The sequence below is a fragment of the Sebastes fasciatus genome, chromosome 15 (assembly GCF_043250625.1).
Source record: "Sebastes fasciatus isolate fSebFas1 chromosome 15, fSebFas1.pri, whole genome shotgun sequence".
Classification (NCBI taxonomy): domain Eukaryota; kingdom Metazoa; phylum Chordata; class Actinopteri; order Perciformes; family Sebastidae; genus Sebastes; species Sebastes fasciatus.
In genome coordinates, this window is record NC_133809.1 from 14,826,795 (window position 1) to 14,852,861 (window position 26,067).

Here is a 26,067-nt window from a genome sequence, read left to right on the forward strand (position 1 = left end):
CTTTTCCTGCCTCAGCCTCAGGGGCTGAAGCAGGAAGAAAAACATTATCGTCTCCGACCGCAGCCGGAGGGAGACGATAACGTTTCTCGCTGCGGAGGCCCGTCATTTCACAAGACACGGAAAACCTCTGTTGGTCTGGAGGAGCTGCAGCATTTATTTCTGCACAAACGTCCACTGTACATTCACTAGATATTCTCAGAGCTAAACTATCTCGTCTGCAGTGTGTAGTGAGCGCGCATGCACGTGCAGAGGTGGAGCAAGAACGAGCGCGGTGTGTGAGTGAATAGAAGGCAGGCAGGCAGAGGAGCAGTGGAGCAGAGTACAGCAGAGACTCCAGCCCTGGAGACCAAAGCTACGGTCTTCCCCGCGTATTACGACCGCGGCTAACACTGTTTTGCAAGATGGGCTTCATATATAACTTTGAGGTTTTGGTGCTTCCGTGTAGTTTGTGTTGGAGTCTTGTTTGAACAGCGTAGCCACACGCGAGCGCGCATATCCAAGCGCGCATGGGAAACCAACCCGGTAGATTTATACATGTAAAAAGCTACAAACAGTCCTCACTATTTGTAACTTTTTAAGCGTATAATGTAGCGGGTCGTCACACATGCGCGTTCGCATATGCGCGCTCGCGTGTGGCTGGAGCCTCGTCTCCGCCGCCTGCTCTCCTTCACTCAGAATGCGCGCGCGTCCTCGCTGTCTCGCTCCACCTCTAGACGTGAACGCGCGCTCACTCCACACTGCAGAAGAGTTAGTTTAGCTCTGAGAATATCTAGTGAATGCACAGGGGACGTTTGTGCAGAAATAAATGCTGCAGTTCCTCCGGACCAACAGAGCTTTCCCGTGTCTTGTGAAGTGACGGAGCTCTTCAGATAGTTACGTTACCCTCTCGTTACCGACCGGGTGCCGGTGTCTCCTCTGCTCTCTCCGGCTGCGGGCGGAGAGAGCAGGGAGACATGCTGCAGAGCTCCGCTGCTTCAGCCTGCACTTAGGCAGGAAAAGCCAACACTAGCATCAGATCTAAATCATGTTCATGGAGAGACCTTCGTCTGGTCAGCTAACATTACTGTCAAGCAGCTGAAATATAGAGTGATATTGTGCTTTTAGCTGACGTGTGTCGCCTCACTGTTTTGAGCGATGCTCGTTCAGGTATATTTAGAGCGAGCAAGCGCGAGCCCGACGCTGACTTTCGTTGATTTCACGGCCACAGGTGTCGCTGTTAAGAAGCATTTCTGAAAGTTACAAATAGTCCCTTTAAAGAAAAAAAAAAGAAAAAAACGGCTCTCGGACGGGAGCCGGCTCTTATCGTTCGATTACAAGAGCCGGCTCTTTGAACCGGCTCGTTCGCGACCCACACATCACTAGAACCAAGAGGCATGGAGGTGCTACGTTAGTTTTGAACCACAAACAAACTACTAGACTCATGAGTTGCCTGTAATATCCGATAAATATCTCAAACGTGGAGTTATCCCATTGACTTTGATGTGGCGGAATAACCTCAGGACCGAATCCTAGAGTTGGGCTACTCATCAAAGCATCTGGGGGGTTTAACGGTAACGTTTTTTTTTTCCCCAAAATATTTACCGGCGACGTCAGCTTCCGAACAGGGTGCCGTCTACTCGCTGGAACATATGCTAAGCTAATTTACCGCTAGTTGTTACGGTTTAAAGTTAAGCATGTATTAAAGGTAGAAATGAAAAGTAGCTAGTTAGTGTCAAATAGTGTGAACAAACTTCTTTAAAGTTAAGTAACGCTGTGTTTAGTTAAGTTATAACGTAGATAAAGTAATACATTGATGTAGTGAAGTTAGTTAGCTGCGTTTTGAATCAGGTAGCTCTTGTCAATGTTTGGGATCAGACTATTCACTGGAAGGGGATTAATCTAAACTCTTTAAATAGCTTAAAAATGTATTATAAACAATGTTTATTACACAGGTAAAGTAGCCTAATGCAAAATGCTGCAAGTCTCTATATATTTTCTTTTATTTATTTTCCTCAGTGTTAACTTTTAGAGAAATGGAAACACTGGTAGCAAGTTAATTTAAAGCAAAATGTGCAGCATTTAAGAGGATTACTTAAAGATTAAGATGTTTGTCTGGTCTCAGGGTGACAGACTGGGTGTGAGGATTATATAAAAGTATCCTAACATATTGCTTAGTGATGAGTATGGTCACTAAAGTTGTGATAGTCAATATGATTTAGATAAATATGTAAGTAACGAATTGGTATTGTGATTAAGTTATATTATAAGTAATGAATTGGTATTCTGGACTGATAACAAATGTATATTTTGATAAAGGATAATTATAACAGTATTTATATTTCTGTATGAAACAGATTAAAGGTAATAATTATAGTTAGAATAATTATAAATAATAATAATTATAGTTAAAATTGAATTAGAGTATATGTATGGCTCAATAAGGAAGCTGGTTAATCATTAATAATTGACTTATGGAGAAGTGAATATGTAAATCAAGGCATCAAGTGCTGACAATTTATTTTTCTTATGCTTTTCATTGTATGTAAATACTACTTGTTTATGACTGTCCACTGATCATTCTTTTTCTTTATTTCTTATTTTATTTTTTTTATTCTACATGTTCGAAATAAATTAGGAAATTAAAATTGCATCCCCCCCTTTTCCAAGTTTGTGATTCTACACTAGACTTTCTTGTGAGTTGTGGTGTTTTGGAGATGTATTAAGAGGTTTCTTGTGTTTTTTCCCCAGATCTGTCTGTTGATGATGATGATGATGATGAATCAGAGGGGCACAGCAAGGAGGATAGTTTCTCTGGACTGAAGTGAAGACCACCACCCTCTTGAAAGAAGTGTGAAAACATGCCCTTGCCATTTGGCTTAAAACTCAAAAGGACTCGAAGGTATACAGTTTCAAGCAAGAGCTGTCTTGTCACTCGGATTCAGCTGCTCAATGGAGAGTTTGTTGAGTTTACACTTTCAGTGGAGAGCACCGGGCAGGAATGTTTGGAGGCAGTTGCTCAGAGACTTGAGTTAAGAGAGGTATGTATGTGTTTTTCATGCAATACAAGTGCTGATTGTTCTCTCTTATAGACCTTATTTTTTTTAACTCACCACAAGTTCAAGGTTGTCTTTTGGTCACATTCTTAGAAGGAACTATTAAGCTTGACAACAGAAAACTGAAATAACCAGTTCATCATTGTTTACTCATCACATCTCTGTCCTGTTTATGACATGATTTAGGAATGTGTCAATTGCATTCTCTACATTAATTACTACTAGGACTGTCAATTGATTAAAATATTTAATTGTGATTTAATCGCATGATTGTCCATGAGTAATTGCAAATTAATCGCCCATTTTTTATCTGTTCAAAATGTACTTTAAAGGGAGATTTGTCAAGTATTTAATACTCTCATCAACATGGGAGTGGGCAAATGTGCTGCTTTATGCAAACGTATGTATATATTTATTATAGGAAATCAATTAACAACACAAAGCGATGACAATTTTTGTCCAGAAACCCTCACAGGTTCTGCATTTAACATAAAAAAAATATGCTCAAATCATAACTATGACTATGACTTGCCCCAAACTGTATGTGATTATTATAAAGTGGGCATGTCTGTAAAGGGGAGACTCGTGGGTACCTGTAGAACACATTTTCATTCACATATCTTGAGGTCAGAAGTTAAGGGACCCCTTTGAAAATGGCCACGACAGTTTTTCAAGCAAGTTTGGAGCGTTATTTAGCCTTGATTTTGCGTTATTATCGCGTTTACTTTGACAGCCCTAATATTACATGTATGTAACCAACTTAGACACAGATTATCAAACATATTATACATGTTTTGACATTTTCATTCAAACAGAAGTGCCAGCTCTCACAGAGCATTGACAACATGGTCAGGGAGTAGTTCAGTGAGTCAGGGTTGAATAATGTACTGAGCTTCATGACTGCATTTGGTCACTATGGTCACACAGTGAAAACCACCTGTTGGTCATGAGCTGAAAGAGATGCTGTCATTTCCAGTTGCACTGCAAATCAACAGTAAAAACCGCTGAATATACAGGCGATCTGGCCTAGTCTGAACTGTTATTTTGCTGCATAATGTAGCAAGGCTTCATTTGCTACTGACAGGCCTCCACCCTCGTTAACAGTTTTTTCTTGTATGCATAGGGTGATAACCGTATTGTTTGCTTTTGATGTCACAGAGGTTGTTCATGCAATCATGTGGTCCTCAGTCAGTCTGTGGTAGAAAGGTTATGCAGGATAATTGATTTAGGAATGAGATTTTTTTTTTACTAAGACTAGTACCGATATTTGTTTTCAATGATCAAACAACCAAAGTTCACTGTCACACCTCAACCGCTGCACTGTACTGCAGGCAACCTTCAAAGAAATTAGATGCCCTAATTTATGTTTTATGTGTTATTTCTCTGCTCCAGGTCATTATTATTTCACCTGATTATGAAATAAAAAATAGTTTTTTTCTGGTTGTGGTTTGAGAGTGGCTGCAAATCAAATCACAATAGGCCTCTTTCAGCTAAATTGTCTTAAATAAACAGCAAACCTAGAGGTTACTTCTCTTACCAGTGTTCATTGTGAGATGTTCAGGCAGTCACAAGACTAAACAGGGAGTGCCAACAGCCTATAAATCTAGAGAAGTTTGTAATGATTGAGTTTTCAGGTCTACGTATGTTTTGAATGTTATGTAGACAATTAGGAGAAGACCTGCAGATTTGTGCACTAAGTGACAAAACTGGAGATACTGATCTCAAGCAGTCACACAATATCGTTAAAGTTTAATATGTAATATATTTTGGTAAGTGTGCATTCCTTCTAGTTTACGACAGATAATAAAAACCGAAATTGTGGTTGCAAGATATACAAGTCGTCTTAGAGTTTCCTTGATCACAGCGTCGTTTGGGTGTAATGTTTGGGTGTAATGTTTGTGCCTGCTTTCTTTGCTTGTTAGATAACATACTTCAGCCTGTGGTACTTCAACAAGCAGAACCAGCAGAGATGGATCGACTTGGAGAAGCCGCTGAAAAAGCAGCTGGACAAGTACGGGCTGGAGCCCACCGTTTACTTTGGAGTCGTGTTTTACATACCCAGTGTCACCCAGCTGCAACAGGAGATTACAAGGTGATGTTCTATCAGTGACATGAGGTGTCTTGTCTCAGCTTATTAGCTTAGTGACTATTTATCTTCAGAAATAGCAGTCAAAAGGTTATACATTTTAGTTATGAAATTTGCGCCAAGCAAAGTTTAGTGCAACTGAGTTTTTGTTTTTAGCCCCTGACCCAGATGCCAGTTTAGAGTGATGTCTTCTTACCCAGATTTCACAGACCGCAGGAAATAAAGCAGTCGGGGCTGATCTGAGGTCTGCTGTCTATGATAGCCGGCTATCAACCACTCGCGAACTCTGACCGAACGGTCAAACTAGGCAGCGCTGATCAAATATGAATCAATATTATGTTGTGTATGTTATCAAGTTATTTGAATACAGCTGCATTTGAGAAGGTTTGCTCTGTGATGACTTTTCAGCTGTTTCTGCAAACCTAAACAAAGTTGTCCTATTTGGTTGTTGGCTGCTTGTCTATTCTCCACTCATAAGTAACCCTCTCTTTCTCCACAGATATCAGTATTACCTACAACTGAAGAAGGATGTTCTGGAGGGCAGGATCTCATGCTCACTAGAACAAGCTATTCGTTTAGCTAGCCTGGCAGTGCAAGGTAATATGGATGTACTATACTAGCCGTGCAACAAAAACAGTCAATCAGTTTGAAAAGCATGGTGTTTCTTGGCATAAATCTGATTGAAGTGACATCTTTAAGTCCCAGGCAAAGTAATTACTGGTGCAATTACACAGCAATTGTCCATAAATTGTGATATCGGCTGCTGAAATACAAAACTTCCCCCCCATCTACAAAATTGTTGTACTGGAAGCATTAAAATTATTTTCAATGCTTTCTGGACAGGAGGCTTGTGCCAGTTATTTTTTTTTTCCCAAACCCTGTAAGTTTGACAGAGTTAGGGATATAATAAACTCCAATAAGCCTAGTGAATCTCAAACAGTTACCTTTTAATCTCCATCATTGCAGGAGAAAAATAGTTTTTGCATCCAGAACTCAGTTTCTTCTCAAAGCACAGCTAGGAAAAAAGGGACTATAGGTTGAATTTGTGTTGCGAACCACATTTCGTTTTGATACTCTGTGTCTGCGGCTTACAGTAGTTTTTCAAACCTTTTCAATCACTTATCCAAGGGTTTATAAGAACATTTTCATGATTCTTGTAATATACAGCACTTAACAAGCACCATTAAACCTAAATTAGCCTGTTAAAATTGTCAGATGTGTGTTTGTGTGTGAATGTGAACTCGTCCTCCAACTTCTGCCCAGCCAGAAGAATCTCAAACGCTGCTGGCAAAGTTATATCAGGCACTGCAACTTACTGGGCTGGGTGTTAGCATAGCAGAGCTGCTGAGATCACTTACTGCTGCAGCCATGTTCAAATAACTGGACAGCATGCAATGTGTGCATTTGAAGAAAAGCCCATAGAATCATATTGCAAGTTCCCTTAGTCACTGCTTGAGTTGCCATGCAAACTTTGCATTTGTGCTGTAAATGTGCTGTTCCCATTTTCTCTCTCTGGCTAGGATATTTTGGTGTGAAGGGCAGTTGTAGCTTTTGAGCAGTGCTGATGCCTGGGATACCCAACATAGTTGTGAATGTTGCCAGCAGGCAGCCTGAAGCTGGTAACAGTTTTGGATCTCTACGTTGTCAGACGCTGAAGCAATTCCCTTTCTTACCAAACGGGCCCCTCCTCTCCTAAAATTAGTTTGTCTTGTCATCGTGCATTGCAGCTTTCCAAAAGGCATTACACCAGCAATTCTTTATTTTGACTTGTGCTAAATGCAGAAATGTACATGTAATAGTTTATTCAGAGAGCAGTTTCATGCAGAGTATGCCTTGACTCATTTAGTGTCTTTTTGTGTCCACAGCTGACTTTGGAGACTTCAATCGATATGATTCCCAGGAGTTCCTCCAGAAGTTTGCGCTGTTCCCTATTGTAAGCATTTTATTTTTTTATGGTCAACATGCAAAATGAAAAATGTTGCATCTGTCCTGTGTTCATTTGTTTTTTTTAATACCAGCATTGTATCAATCCCGACTCTTGTCTTTGCAGGACTGGATCCAGGATGAGCGAGTGCTGGAAGAGGCCACTCAGAAAGTGGCTCTTCATTATCAGTCCTTCAGGTGAGCAGCAGGTGTTCTCAGCATCAGTCGGCCTGTTCTGTGTGTGGATCAACAGACAAACGCAGTTCTTTTGCATCTATCTAGGCAATCTATCGCTAATCTAATTGCCTTTTTATTATCTGTCATCATCTGGATTAATGTATAATCTCATCAAGGCCACATATAAGCCATCAAACTGGATTGCACAATGACTTTTTTGAATGACTATACCATAAGTTTATGCATTGCTTTGCTTGTTAGTTTTCCTGTCTTGTTGTTTTATGTAGGTTCAGTGGGTTTTGACGGTTGTATTTTTGTTGCCGTTTTTGTCTTTTTCAGGGGTTTGTCAGCCCCAGAGGCAGAGATGTTGTACATGCAGGAGGTGGAGAAAATGGAAGGCTATGGCCAGGAAAGCTATCAAGCCAAGGTAGGTTTTAAGTCCAGCCTGCAATCTAAACGTTGAAGAAGCATGACGTTGATCTTACTAGAATCTGTACTCATAAGCTGCGTATTGTCTGTCTGGATTCTTTCACCTAAAAGACTGTTCTGCTGACTGCTCTGTTCTGGTCTTTATCCTCCCCTTTCATCAAAATAGGACAGTACAGGCACAGATGTTTCCATGGGATCCTGCCTCGATGGCATCTTTGTAAAGCATAAAAATGGCAGGCCGATTCTTTTATATAGGTAAGTTTAGTCTTTTGATTATTAAAGCAATTCCTGAAAGTCCTGAAATATGATCGGAATATAAAAGCTTTGTCTGATAAATTGTGACTGAGCAGTAATTGTATGTCAGTATAGATTGAGATTTGTGGCACAGCTCAAAGTTCTTTATAGGTGAGGTTGTCTCCTTTAATGTTCCTTAATGCTTTCTAGACCTGAATGTGGCCCTAGAGGAAATGAGTCAGGTAGATATTAACTGATACGGTCTGTGGGAGCATTATCTCTCAGTCTAGTGAGTAAGTGTACATTGTATCTACCTACAGTACATACCATTATGAGTGCTAGATACCTTTTTGACTCCCACGGGTATAGTTTTTATTACGCGTTGTTAAAGCAGTGCCACAGCCCCTTTTAAAAATGCTTCATGGTTTTGTGACCGCCGTGACATCATGTGTTTTTCCCCCTCTTTCTCTCTGCTTAAATTGGCTATGTAGGTGGAATGAAATTAACAACATGAGTCACAACAGGTCCTTCTTTGTCCTGGAGCTCGCCAACAGAGAGGAGAGTGTCCAGTTCCAGACTGTAAGTCTCTGCTGCCGTTGCAACCTCTCTTCTCTACCCATCCCCTGGGACATTTCAGCCTCTAATTAGATTTAGCAAAATTAGAAATTGCCGTCGTCCTGGAGCTTACCATCAGCCAGTCTGAACAATGTACCTATGTTTTTTCAATGGGTGTGGCTGTCACTGGGGTTGTTTGGATATGTTGCGCATGTGTTGGTCATAAAGTCACATACCATTAGCCGAAACTCAATGTAGAAGTATTTGAGGGCACACAGGAATGGCTTTGAGATAACTGAGCAAACGCCACCTCTGTACTAATTGTCTCAGCATCTAATGATTTTTCTTCTTTCTGTTTGTAGGAAGACATGGAAACCTCCAAATATGTGTGCCGGATGTGTCTGGCCAGGCTCAAGTTTTATAAGATTAACAAGAGTAGCCTGTAAGTGTTTTGTTTTTTGTTTTTTTTACATGTCTAGCCTATTTCCTGTCTCTTTGTTCCTTGTCGTCTCGTGCATGTGTCTCCTCTTTGGTGTAGCCTCACCTCTATCCTCCTCTCCTCCTCTCTCTTCAGAGAGGAGTGTGACCCCCTGCCTTCTGAGGGCTCCCAGAAGTCCCTTCTCAATCTATCCTTTCCTCGCTTTCCAATGCTCTCTCGTCCCTCTCTGCCTTCTAATAAGGGGTGAGCAACACTATCAGCCACCGCCTACAGTGTGGTTATCAAGCAGGTGCCAACACCCATCCCTTCCTGGTTGTTTTGCCAACTGTGCCAAAGTGAACAGACTCTCTACTGTATATATGTAATGGGCCGTGGGTTGTGAAGCATGTAGTGACTTTTCACCCATGTAAAAGGAAATAATATATTTGGTTTATTATTTATTGTTGTGTGTGATTTGACCAGAGAAAGAATAGCTTCTGTTTTGATGAAGCTAAAGGGGATCATAATCACTGAAATGAAATCATTTTAAATCTTTGAATTACAATCTGTTGTTCAGTATCTGTCACAGTAACTCATTTACTTTTGCTTTGATCAGATATTTCCAGATCAAAATTTTCTTATTTTAGAAGTAGTTAAAGTTTTATTTAGTTTTTGTTTGGCTCCATGTGTTAAAGGACCAGTGTGTAACAATTAGGGGGATCTATTGGCAGAAATGGAATATAATATTAATAAGTATGTTTTATTTAGTGTATAATCACCTTGTGTTTTTTCATTACTTTAGAATGAGCCATTTATATCTGCGGAAACTCTCGACGGAGTCCGCCATGTTGCACCGCCATGTTTCTACAGTAGCCCAGAACGGACAAACCAATCACTGTTAATTTTTTCCTACTTGGGCCGGAGTCGATAATGTTACTCGCTCCCGTCGCCGTCGTGCTCTCTCTCTTGCTTCACCACTCACTTCCCACGTACACACACACACACACACACACTCTAAGCACTCTACTCTTACAAAAACTGGCTCTAGAGAGGGCCATCTGCGTTTCCTCATCAGCCACCGTAGCCCTCATACACGCTTGTCACATAGGAGAAGTTATAATCTGCAACCTCACCACTAGATACCGCCAGATCCTACACACTGTTCCTTTAAGACAAGATTTAACATGGAGAAGCTTTCTGAGTTTTGTTAAATGCAAGTCAATCAAAATTAAAAAGACATCGCACAACCCTTCTCCATTACACCGTGCTTGCTGGTGTGCTTCAGCAGAAATGTTGCATGGTGTACTGGAGAAGTCTGCACCTTGCTGTGTGTGCTTTCTCAAAGTTAAATGACAAAATGGCAAAGTAAGGTATTGGAAGAAGCATTGTTAGTAGTAGCACTATTGGGTTAGGTCAACGTTTTTTGACCAACGTTTCTTTTCCCACCAGCCAAACCCAGCCAGTCGTCAACCCAGTCAGACGAAGATCCTCTACTAGAATATCTCTGGTAATGCCCATGCTCACTCATTTTTTCACTTTTCAAATTTTGATTTCCTGGCTTGTATTGCATCACATGATGTATATTCACATCTTTATCTAGGGGTGCATCACCACACAGTTATATTTAATTCTTTGCTCTCGGACAGTGTTTGGATCATATGAGCCGTAACTGAATCCCTCTTGTTGCTTTACAGCCAAAGCCTCAGGCCTACATGATGCCCCCTCCACAGATGCACTACAATGGTCATTTCACAGAGCCTTACACATCATCACAAGGTAACCGTTACATAGAGAGTGGCTTGCAACTAGGAACCTGAAAATGAGCTCAATTTTAATGTTGCATTGTTTTGTAATTACAATCCATTGCTCATTTTAGGATGTCTTTTTTATTTGTTCTCCCACAGACAACCTGTACATGAACAGTCAGAACGGTTATTACTACCACTCCCAGACCAGCCTGGACTGCTCTCCTCAGGAATACAGCAGCGGAGGGCGTTTACGTAACGGCAGTGTGTACAGCGCCCACAGCACCAGCTCTCTAACCAATCCCCAGCACTACCATCAGCCCTCGCCCATGTCCTCCAACCCCTCTATCACTAGTGACATCACCAGGCCGGATTATGTCCCCTCGCATCGCCACAGCGCTCTCATCCCCCCTTCCTACCGCGCCACTCCCGATTATGAGACGGTGATGCGTCAGCAGAACCGGGGAGCAGGAGGAGGGATGCTTTTGTCTCAAGAGCACCGGCAGAGCCACTCCATGAGAAACCTGAACATTGGAAACTCGTACGCCTACAGCAGACCAGACCCTCTAGTTTACAGCCAGCCAGAGATCAGGGGGGAGCATGGCGGAGCAGCCCAACACTATCATTATCCCTTCCATCTCGGCTCGAGCTTCCACAGCCCCTCTCCATACCCCTACCCCACAGAGAGGAGGCCCGTAGTGGGGGCCGTTAGTGTCCCGGAGCTCACTAACGTCCAGTTACAACAGGCACAGGAGTATCCAGCCCCTAACATCATGAGAACACACGTGTACCGACCACCTCCACCCTACCCATACGCCCACCCTCGGCCTGCCAACAGCACACCTGACCTGTCGCGTCACCTGTATGTCAGCAGCAGCAACCCAGACTTGATCATCACGAGGCGTGTGCATCACTCTGTCCAGACTTTCCAAGAGGACAGCCTGCCTGTCGCCCACTCTTTACAGGAAGTGTCGGAGCCTCTTTACTACGGACCCCCACAGAGACACCCATACCACGCTCAGAAGCGGAACTCCATTGAGATCGCTGGATTAGCACACAGTTTCGAGGGGATAAGGGTCAAAGAGCGGACCGTGTCTTCTTCGGCGGCTGAAGCTGCCACGCCCCCTCCGGCGCTGCGCGGCGGTCGCTCTCAGGGCTCTCAGCTCAACGTGTTTTTGGAACGTACAAAGACAGCGGACAGGGGTGGCATAAAGGAGGACGTGCAGTATGGACACAAAAAGTCCCTTTCAGATGCCACCATGCTGGTTCACAGTAGCGGCGAAGAAGAGGAGTTTGAGGACGACAGTGGACGTCACACTCCACTCTCTCAGGATGTAGTAGCAGCGGCTGGTCCTGAGCAGGCGTCACAACAGCACCGCAGCTTGACATCTCTCTCTTCTCTGACGCCTCAGCAACAGACACCCATAGAGCCGCCTCCAGCATATCCCATAGGCTCCTCTCTTGACCCCTCTATAGCCAGCTCTTTGACTTACAAGGTTCACCACCTGATCCAGGAGGGTGAGCCTCTGTACATGCGGTCCGATTTACGCCAGCCCAGGATTATGCCCTCGGTCTCTGAGGGAGACCTGAGCGGCCAGGCCAAGCAGAAGACTAAAAAAGACTTCAAGAAGAGGCCTGTGTCTGATGTGCCTCCTGGGAAGAAAACAGTAGAAGGTTTGCCACCTCCGGTGAGTCCTACTCCCAGTTACATTACATTATTAGCATAGTGCAGTAGTTAATTAACATTTTGAAATGGAGATATTTCTCCATGATATCTCTGAGAGATATCATATTTTTCCTATCTAAAGATGTCTAGATGTTTGTCTTTAAATGTTCAAGAAAGAAAGATTGATGATTTAGCAGCTGGTTAATGTTTTCAGCTTTTTGAGCAGCTTTACTGTAATTTATTAACATACATGCACAACATTCAGTCACACTCCAGCTTTATATTGCTCTGTAGTTGCGCTGTAATACCTCAGAGAACCCAGCTCCACCAAAGAACTGCTCCCTGTGTCTTGTCCAGACACAGCAGTAGCTCAGTCCGTGCAGACTTGGCTTGGGAACTGGAGGGTAGTCGGTTCAAGTCCCCGCATGGACCAAGTGTGGACTGGTAGCTGAAGAAGTGCTAGTTCGCCTCCTGGGCACCGAGATGCTCTCGAGGGATTAATAAAGTACATGTTATTATTTTCTATAATAGTGGGTTGTAGGCACTTGTTTTTTTCTCAGTAGCATGACATGTCTATTGCCTCATATCAAGATCACATGAGTATGCACGCACACTGTAAGAGAGGTAGTTTCAGTGGCTAGCTTTGAGTGACGCAAACAAGCTCACTCTGACACGTATTGAAAGAAAGAATGTGGTTGGACTACCTTGGAAAACCGGATAGGTGACATTCACTCAGCAAACACCAGGCGAGGCTGCGCTGTCCCTCCCCTCTTGTATACTTACTGCGAGGCTCACACACAATCATCCTCACTTTTTAATCAGTCTCCGTTCTGTTGTCACACCAGGGCATGAAGAAAGGAGCCAGGTCAGAGGTGAAGAAGATGGGCCCTCTGAAGGTGGCCCAGCTCAATGGCCTGTCAGTTTCCAGGCAGCCAATGCACGAAGAGATCAAGGATGAGCCTGAAAGATTCTCTAATGACGAGAGGGTAGGACGCTTTAGTCTTTGATTTTGTCAGTGATTTGCTTCTTGACAGAAGGGTTTGTAAAGCAAATATGAGAGCATATGAGATTTGTTACATGTTGCTTGTGTATTGGTAATGACTTGTCCATGGTTGTGTGGGTGTTATTAAGCTCTCGGTAGGTGAGGCCTTGTTATGTAGGTTACATTGGAAGAAAGTCTTAGTCAATATTCCTGTTCCAGACGTTAACGTACAGTTGAACTAGTCAGCCTTGTTAATCTTGATGCTTGTTGCTTTGCTAGTGAAAATACAGTTGTCACTGTTTATGTTTTGTTATCTGTGAGCATACAATAGATTCCCAAATGTCTCGTACACACAAGAATTATCAACCAAAGATGTAGTTTATTTCAGTACACAAACTAGTAGTTCATTGAGTGTTCACTTTTACACACGGTAGTTGTTTGCATGCTCCTTTTATTTATTGTATGAATCCATCTCCTTATGTCATCCATCTATTCATCATGTACAAAATGTAGCTACTGCACATCAAATTTTGTCAAAACGATAATAATACATCTCATTTTGGTGTTTTGACACTGTCAAAAATAACTAGTGGTGCTACATATTTCCAGTTTTTACAGGTTTGACAAGTCTTGCCTCTTATGGCAAGCACGAAAATGTCTGCAGTTATAGAAAGTAAAACTACATTAATAGAAAGTAAAACTACTCTAATAGAAAGTAAAGCACAAACGAGCTGCCGGTTGTGTATCAGAGTCCCTCATAATAATTGTTAATCCAAATTTGTTTATGTGTCATGCAAAGTATCACTGCTGATTCAATTTTGACCAAAGATCTGGGAATGATACTGTGCATCTCACCACATCATTTATGTACTTATCAAATTAAATAGATTTGGGCTAAGGAAGTCAAAATGAGGTTAACTTGTTTAAGATCCAGGACTGCATTATCCATGGTACTGATGTATTTACTGTGTCCTTGTTTGTGTATGTCTTAGTGTAAATTGCTGGAGCAGCATATGGAGCGGGGAGAGCTGTTGAAAGAGTACGAGAGCATCCCGAAGCGTCGTCCAGCAGGGGAATGCACTGTCGCCCTGCTGCCAGAGAGCGGAGACAAAAACCGCTTCCAGGACGTCCTGCCTTACGACGACACCCGAGTGGAGCTGGTTCCCACTAAAGAGAACAACACAGGATACATCAATGCGTCACATATTAAAGTAAGTTATGCAGAGATGCGTAATACTTATCTCTTGTACATGATGTTGTTTCATCATCAAGATAAAGCACCGACACACCCAGACAGTAAGGTCAAGACTCAGTTTTGCTGAAAATGCAGTTTTTCTCTGATCTATTGGGGTTGGGCAATAATGACAAAATCCAATATGCACCACAAAGGGAAAACCATGTTAGAGCCTCCTGAATACACTAAGGGAAAACTCCTGTTGTATTCCCATATTTTCTATAGAGTTCCCTTAGTGATAAACCAGATGTTTTGACTATAGTTTTACTTTAGACTTAGTGAGTTAACAGTGATTTAATTAATTGCCAACTGTCTTCTTGATTTGAGATCCTGTCTGGTTTAGTTTGTTTGGATGGAACAGCTGTTCACATCTGTCTGCCTCTTGAGTTAACACAGATTTTGACATGCAGCAAAACACCATCAGTTCATCACTGACATTTCAAAACAATGGAAGCACTTTGAAATAAGAATGGCCTTCTTCAAATTCAGCAATTGAGAGAGTCAGATTAAATTAATTAGTGCAATTATTCCCATAATAACTGAAGTTGTGCATTATTATTCCTCCGAAGACATTATAGACGAATCCAGCGGCTGCTTTGTGTATTCCGCTATCCAGCAGCGCCGTCATTGCTGCGGTGGCAAGTCGTAGTGACTCAGTGTCTGCTAACCGTGTTAACTGGTGAATTTCAGCCGTATTGATGCTCGTAGTAACTGGCGTAACTGGTTGGTATAGATAATAAACACAGATGGGTATGTATTTAAAATGGATTAAAGTCAAATTGAAGGCTTTTACGAGGACACCTACATGTACTGTTCGTGCTTTCAATAACTGCCGTCATCTACTAGATTGCGTCTATCATCCGCCCTGATAACCAGACATCCAGCTGCTCATGAGTAGAAGACATGCTACTCATACAGGGGTGTTGCTTAGTCACATTCACTCCTTCATTATTAAGTCTCTGACACAATAGAAGTTCTCTACTGCTGCTCTTTCTCTTTCTAAATCTCAGTTTTTAGAAGAATTACTGAGCTCCTGTGACTTTACAATAATCTTGTCTCCCGTCCTATTAGATGTCAGTAGGTTGTCAGGAGTGGAGCTACATTGCCTCGCAGGGTCCCCTGTCGAACACGTGTCCAGACTTCTGGCAGATGGTGTGGGAACAGGGTGTCTCTATCATCGCCATGGTCACCGCCGAAGAGGTGCGTCGATTTCATATTTACTGCTCCACATTAGTCATTCCTCATCATTACCCAGACTTACCTTTTTGTTCGTCATCTGCTTCCTTCAGGAGAGCGGCCGAGAAAAGAGCTTCCGGTATTGGCCCCGACTCGGCTCACGACACAACACGGTGACGTACGGCCGTTTCAAGATCACAACACGGTTCCGCACAGAGTCCGGCTGCTACGCCACAACGGGGCTGAAGATCAAACACCTCCTGACGGGCCAAGAGAGGACTGTCTGGCACCTGCAGTACACAGACTGGCCTGACCACGGGTGTCCTGAGGACTTGAAAGGCTTCCTCAGTGAGTGGGATCTGTATCCGTCTATCCTTTTATGGTCATCATGCTTTCATGATCAGATATCTACGTGGAAGACTGAACGTCTGATTTATGTTTTGCATTGATGGCAACATTCATTCCACACGATACTAGATCAGGAAATTAAGATAACTAGTGAAGATGATCCATTGCAGCATATTTATCCACTCCCATGTTGATAAGAGTATTAAACACTTGACAAATCTCCCCTCAAGGTATATTTTGAACAGATAAAAAATGTGCTATTAATCGCGATTAACTATGTAAAATCATGTTAAATATTGAATTGATCGACAGCCCTAGTAAATATTCCAAATCTCTCAATATTCATATTATTGTGTACCTAATTAAATCTCGAAGTCTTGTCTTTTTTCCAGCCTACCTGGAGGAGATCCAGTCTGTGAGGAGACACACGAACAGCATCAGTGACCCAAAGAACACCAACCTACCTGTGCTGGTCCACTGCAGCGCTGGAGTGGGACGGACCGGTGTGGTCATCCTGTCTGAGATCATGATAGCCTGTCTGGAGCACAATGAGGTAACGTCCTCACTTGAAATAAAACCTCTGCACTACAGCTTCTTCCAAGTTATGACCTCAGCTTGTGTATATTTTCCTGGTTTTGCTTTGCCATCAAACTAAAAAAGATGTCTTATTTCAGACGCTGGATGTCCCAAAATACCTGTTCAAGCTGCGCAGTCAGAGAATGATAATGGTTCAGACCTTGTCTCAGTACACCTTCATCTACAAGGTCATCATCCAGTACCTCCGCAACTCCAGGCTTATATGAGCACACAAGTGGCCCGTCTTCGTCCCCCCCGGTGTACGCCGCCATCACAGGTGATAGTAGGATGGAGTTCGCTCCAGGTTTATGCCAAACTGCACTGTGACGATGCAGCCGCTGTGTGAATCTGTTCATCGTAGCGGTCGGTATGTGGCGGACCTCGTGTTTGGTGAAGTATTAAATTAGGCAAGGCTGAAGGAATGATGTGTGGATATACAAGAAAGAAGCGATACCACACAAAGGAGCATAAAGACTTATGACCTGCCTCTAAACAGTATTATATATATTATTTTTTACATGCTTAATAAAGCCCAGCACTTTTACAGTACTTTTGCTGTACATAATGAACCAATGTTAAGCTGCATTGAAAAAAAACTTTATTATGGATATGTATAAAAAAACAAAAACAGTTGCATTTTCATTTGACAAAGGTCACTTTTTAATTAAATGTTTTGGATTGCTGTTTGGTAACTATTGGTTCTGGTAATGAAGGACATTTCTGTAGGAATGAAGAAAAATATCATTACGGAGCCCAGATGGATTTTAACTTTATCATGTGGCCTGTGGTGGTACAGACAGGGGGGGTTTGTCCCTGCATTTAACTTAAGAATATAGATTTATATTCAACAGAATGACGCTAATGTGATTCAGCTGTGCTATTTGGTATGAGTAACTTTCATGTTAAAAAAGCCCCACTGAACATCATCCACAACAAAAACACCTGCTAAGAACACAAATGTATATTCTCTGTGCACAAAGAGGGATTGGTCTTTGTTAAACACTGGATTGATGCGAAGTACGAACACATTGCACAGGTTCCAGAAATACATTTTAGCTTATGAGCTAAGAAAGACGGCAGGTTTTTGAGTCGACAGTAAAACTGGAAATTTTATACTTTTTTTTTTATCAAATCTGGAGTGCTGTATTTGAGCAAAATCAAAGTACTTTAAAAATATTTTGTCAAGACAAAGTGCCTAAATCTACCTTGTAAAGTTGAAAAGACTATTTTTGCATAGTAAGAAGGAAATTGAAGTGTTCTCATTCAGTGTCATTTAATGCTCGTTTGATTGCAGTGATGTGTTTTATTAATGCCAATCCAGTCATTTGAGAAACATCCCTGCATGAAGCACAATGATTCATATCAATAGTGATCATGATGATTCTTGAATTTGGCTCAGACCCCTTAAGGTTTGTCACTGTGTCATTATTTAGTACATACCAATTGGGAAGTGAGGTCATTTGACAGCATTTAGAAGTTTTCCCTCCAGTGAGAAATGTCCATGTGTGGACACTTTCTGCTGTTACAAATGACTATTAATGAACACTTTAATTTCCTGCTGCAGCTACAGGACGTATTTACAAACAATGCTCACAGGCATGGCAAAGTTTACATGAAGTCTTTTTAACAATGTTAATTTGAAATATTTTGCCTATATATATTATCAATTCAAGGCGCCAACTTAATTTATAATGTGGCCAAAGTGAAGTGATTGTTAATCCCTCATTTGTCTTACCCTGATGTTTTTGTTGTTTGTGTCTGGACGCGTGGGCTGTGATCTAATTTAACTGGAGAAACATGCATCTTAACTGAGATGTGTTTTAACTGGATCTTTTTAAAAGCCCGTATGAATTTGCTTCAGGTTTTGTGTTTTTTGGTTTTAAGATACTGATTGAGTCTTAGTGTGGAGACTGAAAAGTGATTTTTGTGGCCAAGGTGTAACTGTTTTGCCCATGTACAGGTATGTTGTTCATAATGTACACAATGTAAAATTCTGCTTTTATGAATATTGGTTATTGTACAAACTATGTATAAACTGTATCTATTGAAAAAAAAAAATGGTATGCCATTGGAAAAAAACAAAAACGAGTGTAGAAAATCTTTTCAGCCAAGAATAAATATTTGGAAATAAAATTTCAGTTTACATCAATCTATGATGCCACCTTGTGGTGGGAAGTAGCTCTCCATGTTTGGTTGCACTAGTTCAGTAGCTGTTAGATCAACATAAGGAGTTTACATTATTGGAAGAGGTCTTTATTAAATAAATTCAGATGTGACAATAGATCACAGCTGGTACAGAATCTTCAAGGAAATGAGGCGAGAGCTGATATTTTTCAGTCCAAACTGTAAAATACGGATTTTAAAAGAGTCTCTTATCCTGAGTCCAATCTTCTTCGTGTCCTCAGCTCATTTTTCGACAGGTAGCAGTGGTTTCAGTCTTCAAGGTGCACACCGACACCTCTTTAGTTACGCAAAGATCGCTTGTCTACTTTCTGCAGACATCTTCTTCAACATCCTTCACTCCATGTTTAAATCCCTCTAACACTTCAGTTACATGAAGGACAAAATGTTTACAGTAACCAACTCGTATTTTATGCTGGAAAGAAAAGTATGTAGTGTTTAGGTCCTCTCGACCTTGACAAAAATGCAAGCTGTGTCTCAATTCCACACTACCAACTAATTGTATACAGTATATACTCATCTGTAGTCTTAGTATGAAAGAAATCTACTTACTTTACCAGTGAACTATTCTTTTCCAAAATTTGAATAGTAAGTTTTTTTTTAATTTATTTTAATGTTTTCCAGTTGTGAGCAGCTTCAACGTTTCCATTGTGCATTGCATTGTGGGAGAATAGCGTCTTTCAACAACACACAAATTTGCGCCCGAAATTCCACACTTAACATGCCATTTAGTACGCTTAGAACAGTATGTGAGATTTTTCTGTATGTCCCGAAACCTTAGTATGAAACCAATAGAACGCCAATTGCATACTATTTCCGGTGAAATATGGACACTACAGGGGCATAAATATCCCACAATGCAATGCGTTAGTGACATGGTTCCTAACAGACGTTGACGGACAGCTCTGTAATGTCAATAACGCTTCAATTTAAGTAAGTATAAGATTTCTCTTTGCTAACTTTAATATATATAATTTAAATTAATTCAGACTGATTCTCACACACCGTTGTTTTGGTCACATGAGGTTGGCACAGGTCTCGCGTCTCCAACCGGCAAGGAGGCTCTCAGGAAGTGACGACGTAAACACAACTGCTCAGTGCGTCCGAAAAGATACATACTACTGTTTATTCACACTTAAGTATGTTGAACAATAGTACACATATTGAGTATGTAGTGGATAGTATGCAATTTCGGACGCAGCCACTCATTGTGCGTTCCAATACCCATACTATACTACCATACTATTTAGTATGCCAGAAAAAGATTTAGTATGTCCTAATACGCAGTATGCCAAAAATACCAGGATGTCCTAGTACATGCGGTTGCATTTTGCAGAATGCAAGCCAGCATGCTTTTCTGTTTATTCTGACCCACAATCCTCTCCGCAGCGGCTATATGAGCAAGAGGGTCAAGATGCAATGTTATGACGAAGTAGTATGCCCCAATTGTATGCATACTCCATGCAACAGTACGTACTCTATAAGGGCAGCTGCAGTATGTACTAAAAGTTTTTTAAAAAGTATGCGATTTGGAACAGTCCTCTATTCCTATTGTGCATTGCATTGTGGGAGAATAGGGTCTTTCAACAACACGCTCAAAAATAAAGTTTTTTTTTAGTACCCTTACTGACTAAATTAAGCGTACTTAAAACAGTCACTTTAACTGTGTGAAAACAATACATACTAAAATCCTCCTTAGAATTAGTATGGACTTGAGACACAGTTACAGTATTATGGCCCAGTGCAGATGTTCAATCATTTGTCATTTGTACTTGTACAAAAAAAGTACTTGTAATGATGTCATGGTATTACTGGTATTTAAAAAAAAAAAAAAATGCAAAATGAAACACTAATAAAAGTAAAAAAAAATATAAGCATTTTGCATCATCTAAATGAGGAAGAGTTTCACTGCCATCACATAAAAAAAAACTTGTTTTCTCCCTCCATAGAAAACACGGGAAAAAACAGAATTGAGTTCATGTCAAACACGACATCCGGATCACTTTAAATAATACCAACGCAAAAAAATGTGCGAGCAAAAACTAATACTGGTACCGTCCTCTCTTTCCTCCATGTCCACCATGTCCTCCTTGGTTCCATCCACCACCTCCTCCACCTCCCCAACCACCACCACCACCACCACCACCACCACCTCCTCCTCCTCCCCAGCCACCTCCTCCTCTTCCACCACCTCCACCTCTTCCACCACCGCGGCCTCCCCAACCACCTCCTCCATCTTGTCGTTTTTGCCAGGGTGGCATCTCAGGAGGCGGGGCTTGTATCTCTGAGGGTCGTCCTCCTCTGTCCGGGACTCTCCCCATCAGAATCTGTAGATAAGAGATGTTGTGTCAGAAAGAAAGCATCAAATCATTCACTGAGAGAGAGAGGGGGAAAAGTTCTCCTATACCTTGTTGACTGCACACGCCGTCTTCTCCCTGCTGGAGCCGCTGCTGGTCTTCACCACGTTGCAGATGTCTTCTCTGGCGGCCAGCAGGTTAGCCATGTCCACCGTGGACTGCGGCCTCAGAGAGTGTCTCCTGGGCTGGTAGGCCCTCGCCATGCTGTCCACCTTTACCTGACAAACCACAGAGGCACACATACGATAAAAATCAGCTTTTACTCCCATAATTGTCATCAGTTTAGACTTTTTTTTATGATTGAGAAAGAGGGCAAACAAACGCGATTAAACGTGCCTTTGCTCTGTCCGACCACCCGAATGACTGAACTGTGACGTCCAGCCGTTTGATCAGCATCCTGCGCCGACACTCGTACTCTGAGGACAGAGCTGTGTTTATGTTGTGCAACTTCTCCTGCAGAGATAAAAAAAAAAAAAAAGCCCAAATGAGTTGAACACACTTTTAAATGTTACAAATCACACACAGCAACTCATATATATATATATATACAGACATATTAGTTCATATTTCAGTTCATCTACTCACCCACTGTTCACTGAGTAGAGATTTCTTTAATACTGGCTTTTCAATGGAGCCATTTGGAAGATCTTTAAGTACTTTATCAACCTACAATCACACACAAAGTATTAAATGCATTAAGCACAATATACAGGAAGTAAAAACAATGAAGCTGTCATATCTAAAACAACACAATGCAATACGTGGTTGGGAATATTTATTCCATACTACAATGTTCAAACCAGCATGCACAACAACTACACTTTTTATTGGCCTTGAGTGACAACAAAGACTCTCAGGGTAAATATGGTGGCCCTGATATAAGTGTACTTTAACAGCATTAAATAGTCCCACCTTGTCTTGGACTTGAGAGAAAACTCCCGCTGCGTCCTGTCCTCTGGGCTCTGGTAGGTTCAGTGTTTGAAAGATTGCCAGGAGCTCCTCACACACCGGACTCTCTTCTTGTTGTTTGTGAGCGACTCCTCTGCTCCTCACAATCTGAGCTGCCTGGAGCTCGGAGCTTAGAAACACTTAATAACAAAACAGAAAAATCATATTCTTAAGTTACTGACCACACGGAGAACTTTTAGCACAACGATTGGAATAAAGGAGCACGATTTGATTACATACAGACAAACTTGAGATGATCTTTTGCAGTTCGCACACTGCCCTTGAGAATCCCTGAAACGGCTTCTTCGTGAGGAGAGTGCAGCTCTTTAAGCAAACCACTCATCTCCACCTGGAGGCTGTCCATGTCGTCTGGAGGGAGGACAGAGAGGAAATCTAGCAAATTGCACGTGGTTTGGCACTTATGCAAAAGAATAAGTACAGTTTGTCTACAATTTGGAACAATAACCACCTGCTTGTTGCTGGTTTTGTTTTTGGGCAAGGATGTCAAATTTTCTGTTCACTATATACGACTTTACATGAAAGCTCAAAGGTGAATTTTCTATTTATAACAACACATTACCTACACTAATATATTTACCGTATACATACAAATGTGCATATCCTTTTCCTGTGTAGCTACTACAGTATTGACTTTTCCCAGTAAACTTGGACCTACTGTTGAAATGAGAATAAAAAGCTCAGTGCGATACACAATAGCATACAGCTGGACAAAACTGACATTCTGGTATAGTAGCATACTGTAAGCAATCAGTGTGAAGGAAAAATTAGAACAAAACAGAGATTTGTATATAAGAAACATTTCCAGGGTTGAATCTAAACATTTTGACCAGTACGGCTCACACAATGACAAAACAACTTTTCCTTCTGGTGGCATTGGCCAATGGACTGACACAATAACTACGGTTTTGAAGCATGAATGAAGTGTTTTGGGTGAATTACTACCTTTTTGCACACATGCAATAGAGTTTTCATGTGACATCACAACTCTATTGCTTTGGGGCGGCAGTAGCTCAGTCCATGGGGACTTGGCTTGGGAACCGGAGGGTGAGTGTGAACTGGTAGCTGGAGAGATGCCAGTTTGCCTCTTGGGCACCAAACCCCCAACTTCTCGGGCCGCCTGTCAGGGGCAGCCCCGTCGCTCTGACATCTCTCCATTAATGCATGTATATAGGTCCTGTGTGTACTATGTACATGTAAAAATAACAGAGTGAAAAAATGTAATTTCCCCTCGGGGATCAATAAAGTGCCTTTATTCTTTCTTCTTCATGACAATTGCACTTTAAGAGAAAGTTAAGTCTGTTTAACCTTTTGAGCATCAGAATGGTGTGAATGTGATGTATGTGGCTCACCTGGACCGGAAGTGATGCTCTCCTCCAGATCACACAGAGGCTTTAAGCTGGATGCCAGCCACCTGCACAGGTCCACAAACTCTGGTGAGGACAGGCCTCCTTCTGCGGCTCCCAGCAGCGCCTTCTCCTCCAGCAGAGGACCGGTGTAGCTGAGAGAGAGAGATGAGGCATTAAAACATTCAATAAGAGGTGTTGTTTCAACCAGCTACTGCAGCCACGCGTGTCTTCTATAAACACACACAGTGAGGAGCATAACGGTGACTGTGAGGATAACAGCACAACATGATAACAGTGGATTAGTTTACCCAAGCTGCTCCAACGAGTCCAGAATGTCGCTCTCCATCGCTCAATCTGTGTCTTTTATATGTGTTATTCTACTGAAAACATGACAACACGGTCAACATGAACAGGTTTTGCACTCATTCATTTCTGCAGCGCTCTCATGCTTCCTTCCTTGCAAGTTCCGGTGTACTCCGTACGTGAGCCGGAGTGAAACGTGCGACTTTGAAGACTTTTGGTTCCGCCGCAATGGTTCCGCCCCAAGTATAACAATTACAGTAGTCCAGGGGTCTGCATTGGATTTTTAAAATGGAAATTCATAATTATAATAATATATATATAATAATAATAACTGTTTTTTGTTTACATTTCATTTTTATTTATCATTGTTGTAGGTCTATGGTACGATGGAGTATTAGGGCCACATTGAGGAAAAATAATAAATCTGAGATTTCGAGAATGAATTCATAATATTACGAGAATAAAGTCATAATATTATAAAGTAGTAATTTTACTTGTTATTTTCTTTTTTTCAAGTAAAGTTATGACTTTATTCTCGTAATATTACGACTTTTTTATCTCGTAAAGTTACGACTTTTTTCTTCTTTAAGTTATGACTATATTCTCGTAATATTACGACTTTTTTATCTCGTAAAGTTACGACTTTTTTCTTCGTTAAGTTATGACTATATTCTCGTAATATTACGACTTTTTTATCTCGTAAAGTTACGACTTTTTTCTCGTAATATTACGACTTTTTTTCTCGTAAATTATGACTTTATTCTTGTAATATTACGACTTTTATTCTCGTACAGTTATGACTTTATTCTCGTAATATTACAATTTCTTTTCTTGTGAAGTTATGACTTTATTTTCTTAATGTTACAACTTTTTTTCTCGTAATATTAAGACTTTATTCTGGAAATCTCAGATGTTTTTTCCCTCAATGTGGCCCTAATACTCCGTAGTACATTTGGCCCTCACTGCATTAGATTTATATACTATATACTTAGGCTATAAACTGTGTTACCTTCATCACAATGCTCAAATGTTTTGCCGCTCCAGACATATTTTTTCAGCAGGGAATGAAGTTAGCACCTGCCAAATACAGGGTAAATGTTGGTTGTGGCAGGTGGAAATTTCAGGTCACCTGCCACCATGGCAGGTTTTCCTTATATTAAGAAATATTATTTTTAAAAAGCAATTCTAAAGCCTAAATTAAATATATGGTAACCCTTCATTTTACAGGTCCACAAATTTCATGGTAATTAGGTGATAATTAGCAAGTAACCTATTTGAAATTTCTTCGGAATTACTGCCAAATTACCCCAATATTTACCTATACATTTATTGAAAATTAAATTCTGCTATTTCTCAATAGCTGGTAATTTATTTAATACATTTCCAGGAAAAGAATAAAAAGTTAATTGATATGCTGTATGTCCATGTCTGCTGGTCAATAGATAATAATTAGCAAATAACTTCTTTGAAATGTCTTTTAAAACTCCCTGAATCATGACATTAGCTACCAGGTTACATTTGTGTAGACAATAAGTCACACAATGGTGAGATTTGTGCTGATCAGAAGTGTCCTCTATTACTTTTGGTTTTCCACCTCCGATGAAGAGCAGCGTCTAAGGGCCCTATTTTAACGATTACATACTATTTTAGCATAGAATTATTAAATCATGTTAATAATAAAGTCATTTTTGATAAATTGAGGTAAATATTGGGGTTAATTTGGCAGTAATTCCAAAGAATTTTCAAATAGGTTACTTGCTAATTATCACTTAATTACCATGAAATTTGCGGACCTGTAAAATGAAGTGTTACCAAATATAGTCATGCATTAAGGTTACATGATATATTCCATAATTCTACAGTCTGTTACCACTGACTCAGTGTTTACAATTTTAAAGCGTTTCAGAAGTGGCAGACAAAATAAAGGAGTGGCCGGTAGAAATGTTCAGTGACCTGCCACAGTGGCAGTTGAGGAAAACGGTTAGTTTCAGACCCTGGTGGGGAGTAGTGAAATACATGTAATTAAACTAGTAGTTAAATCTACATTCATATTTGTACAGTGATTCAAGTAGCTAAATTCCTTTTTTTTGGTCATTTTTTGTCTAGTTATCTATTGAAACTACAAACTATTTTGGGCCATAAAGGTAAGGAATGATTTTTTATTATTATTTTACCATTGCTTCTACTGTAATTGAGCCCCTTTTGATCAGCCCTGCCCACCCTTTCTATTTAAATGCATTCACCATGCAGCCACCACCACACACCTGACCTTTCACCTTTCACCTGTCTTCAACAAAATTACAAATTTGCTAATTTATACTCACTTATGT

General features: G+C 41.0%; 2 protein-coding genes across 2 annotated transcripts; one reads left to right on the plus strand and one right to left on the minus strand.

Annotated features, from left to right (window-relative positions):
* The first annotated feature begins 1,362 nt into the window (after positions 1 to 1,362).
* ptpn21 (protein tyrosine phosphatase non-receptor type 21) lies at positions 1,363 to 18,714 on the plus strand. Its single transcript, XM_074659822.1, has 19 exons — positions 1,363 to 1,550; positions 2,728 to 3,017; positions 4,955 to 5,124; positions 5,618 to 5,715; positions 6,984 to 7,051; positions 7,169 to 7,239; positions 7,558 to 7,645; positions 7,814 to 7,902; positions 8,373 to 8,460; positions 8,799 to 8,878; positions 10,304 to 10,361; positions 10,549 to 10,630; positions 10,759 to 12,287; positions 13,111 to 13,251; positions 14,240 to 14,458; positions 15,553 to 15,681; positions 15,771 to 16,005; positions 16,398 to 16,558; positions 16,680 to 18,714. Exons 2-19 carry the CDS (start codon positions 2,838 to 2,840, stop codon positions 16,806 to 16,808), a joined length of 3,615 nt encoding a protein of 1,204 aa, XP_074515923.1. The 5' UTR covers positions 1,363 to 1,550; positions 2,728 to 2,837; the 3' UTR covers positions 16,809 to 18,714.
* Positions 18,715 to 18,812: 98 nt separating this feature from the next.
* On the minus strand, positions 18,813 to 24,876 carry fam98b (family with sequence similarity 98 member B). Its single transcript, XM_074661709.1, is given in 9 exon segments — positions 18,813 to 21,089; positions 21,170 to 21,337; positions 21,456 to 21,572; positions 21,705 to 21,785; positions 22,032 to 22,207; positions 22,308 to 22,436; positions 23,438 to 23,586; positions 23,743 to 23,814; positions 24,815 to 24,876. Coding segments are annotated over 9 exon segments (1,239 nt in total). The 3' UTR covers positions 18,813 to 20,804.
* Between the last annotated feature and the right edge of the window lie 1,191 nt (positions 24,877 to 26,067).

Excerpts from the sequence above, each read along its gene's own strand:
- ptpn21 (XM_074659822.1), top strand. The coding sequence starts at position 2,838 with ATGCCCTTGCCATTTGGCTTAAAACTCAAAAGGACTCGAAGGTATACA. Across the intron at positions 7,052-7,168 it reads AGTTTGCGCTGTTCCCTATT|GACTGGATCCAGGATGAGCG; the intron begins GTAAGCATTTTA and ends TTGTCTTTGCAG. Across the intron at positions 7,240-7,557 it reads CTTCATTATCAGTCCTTCAG|GGGTTTGTCAGCCCCAGAGG; the intron begins GTGAGCAGCAGG and ends TGTCTTTTTCAG.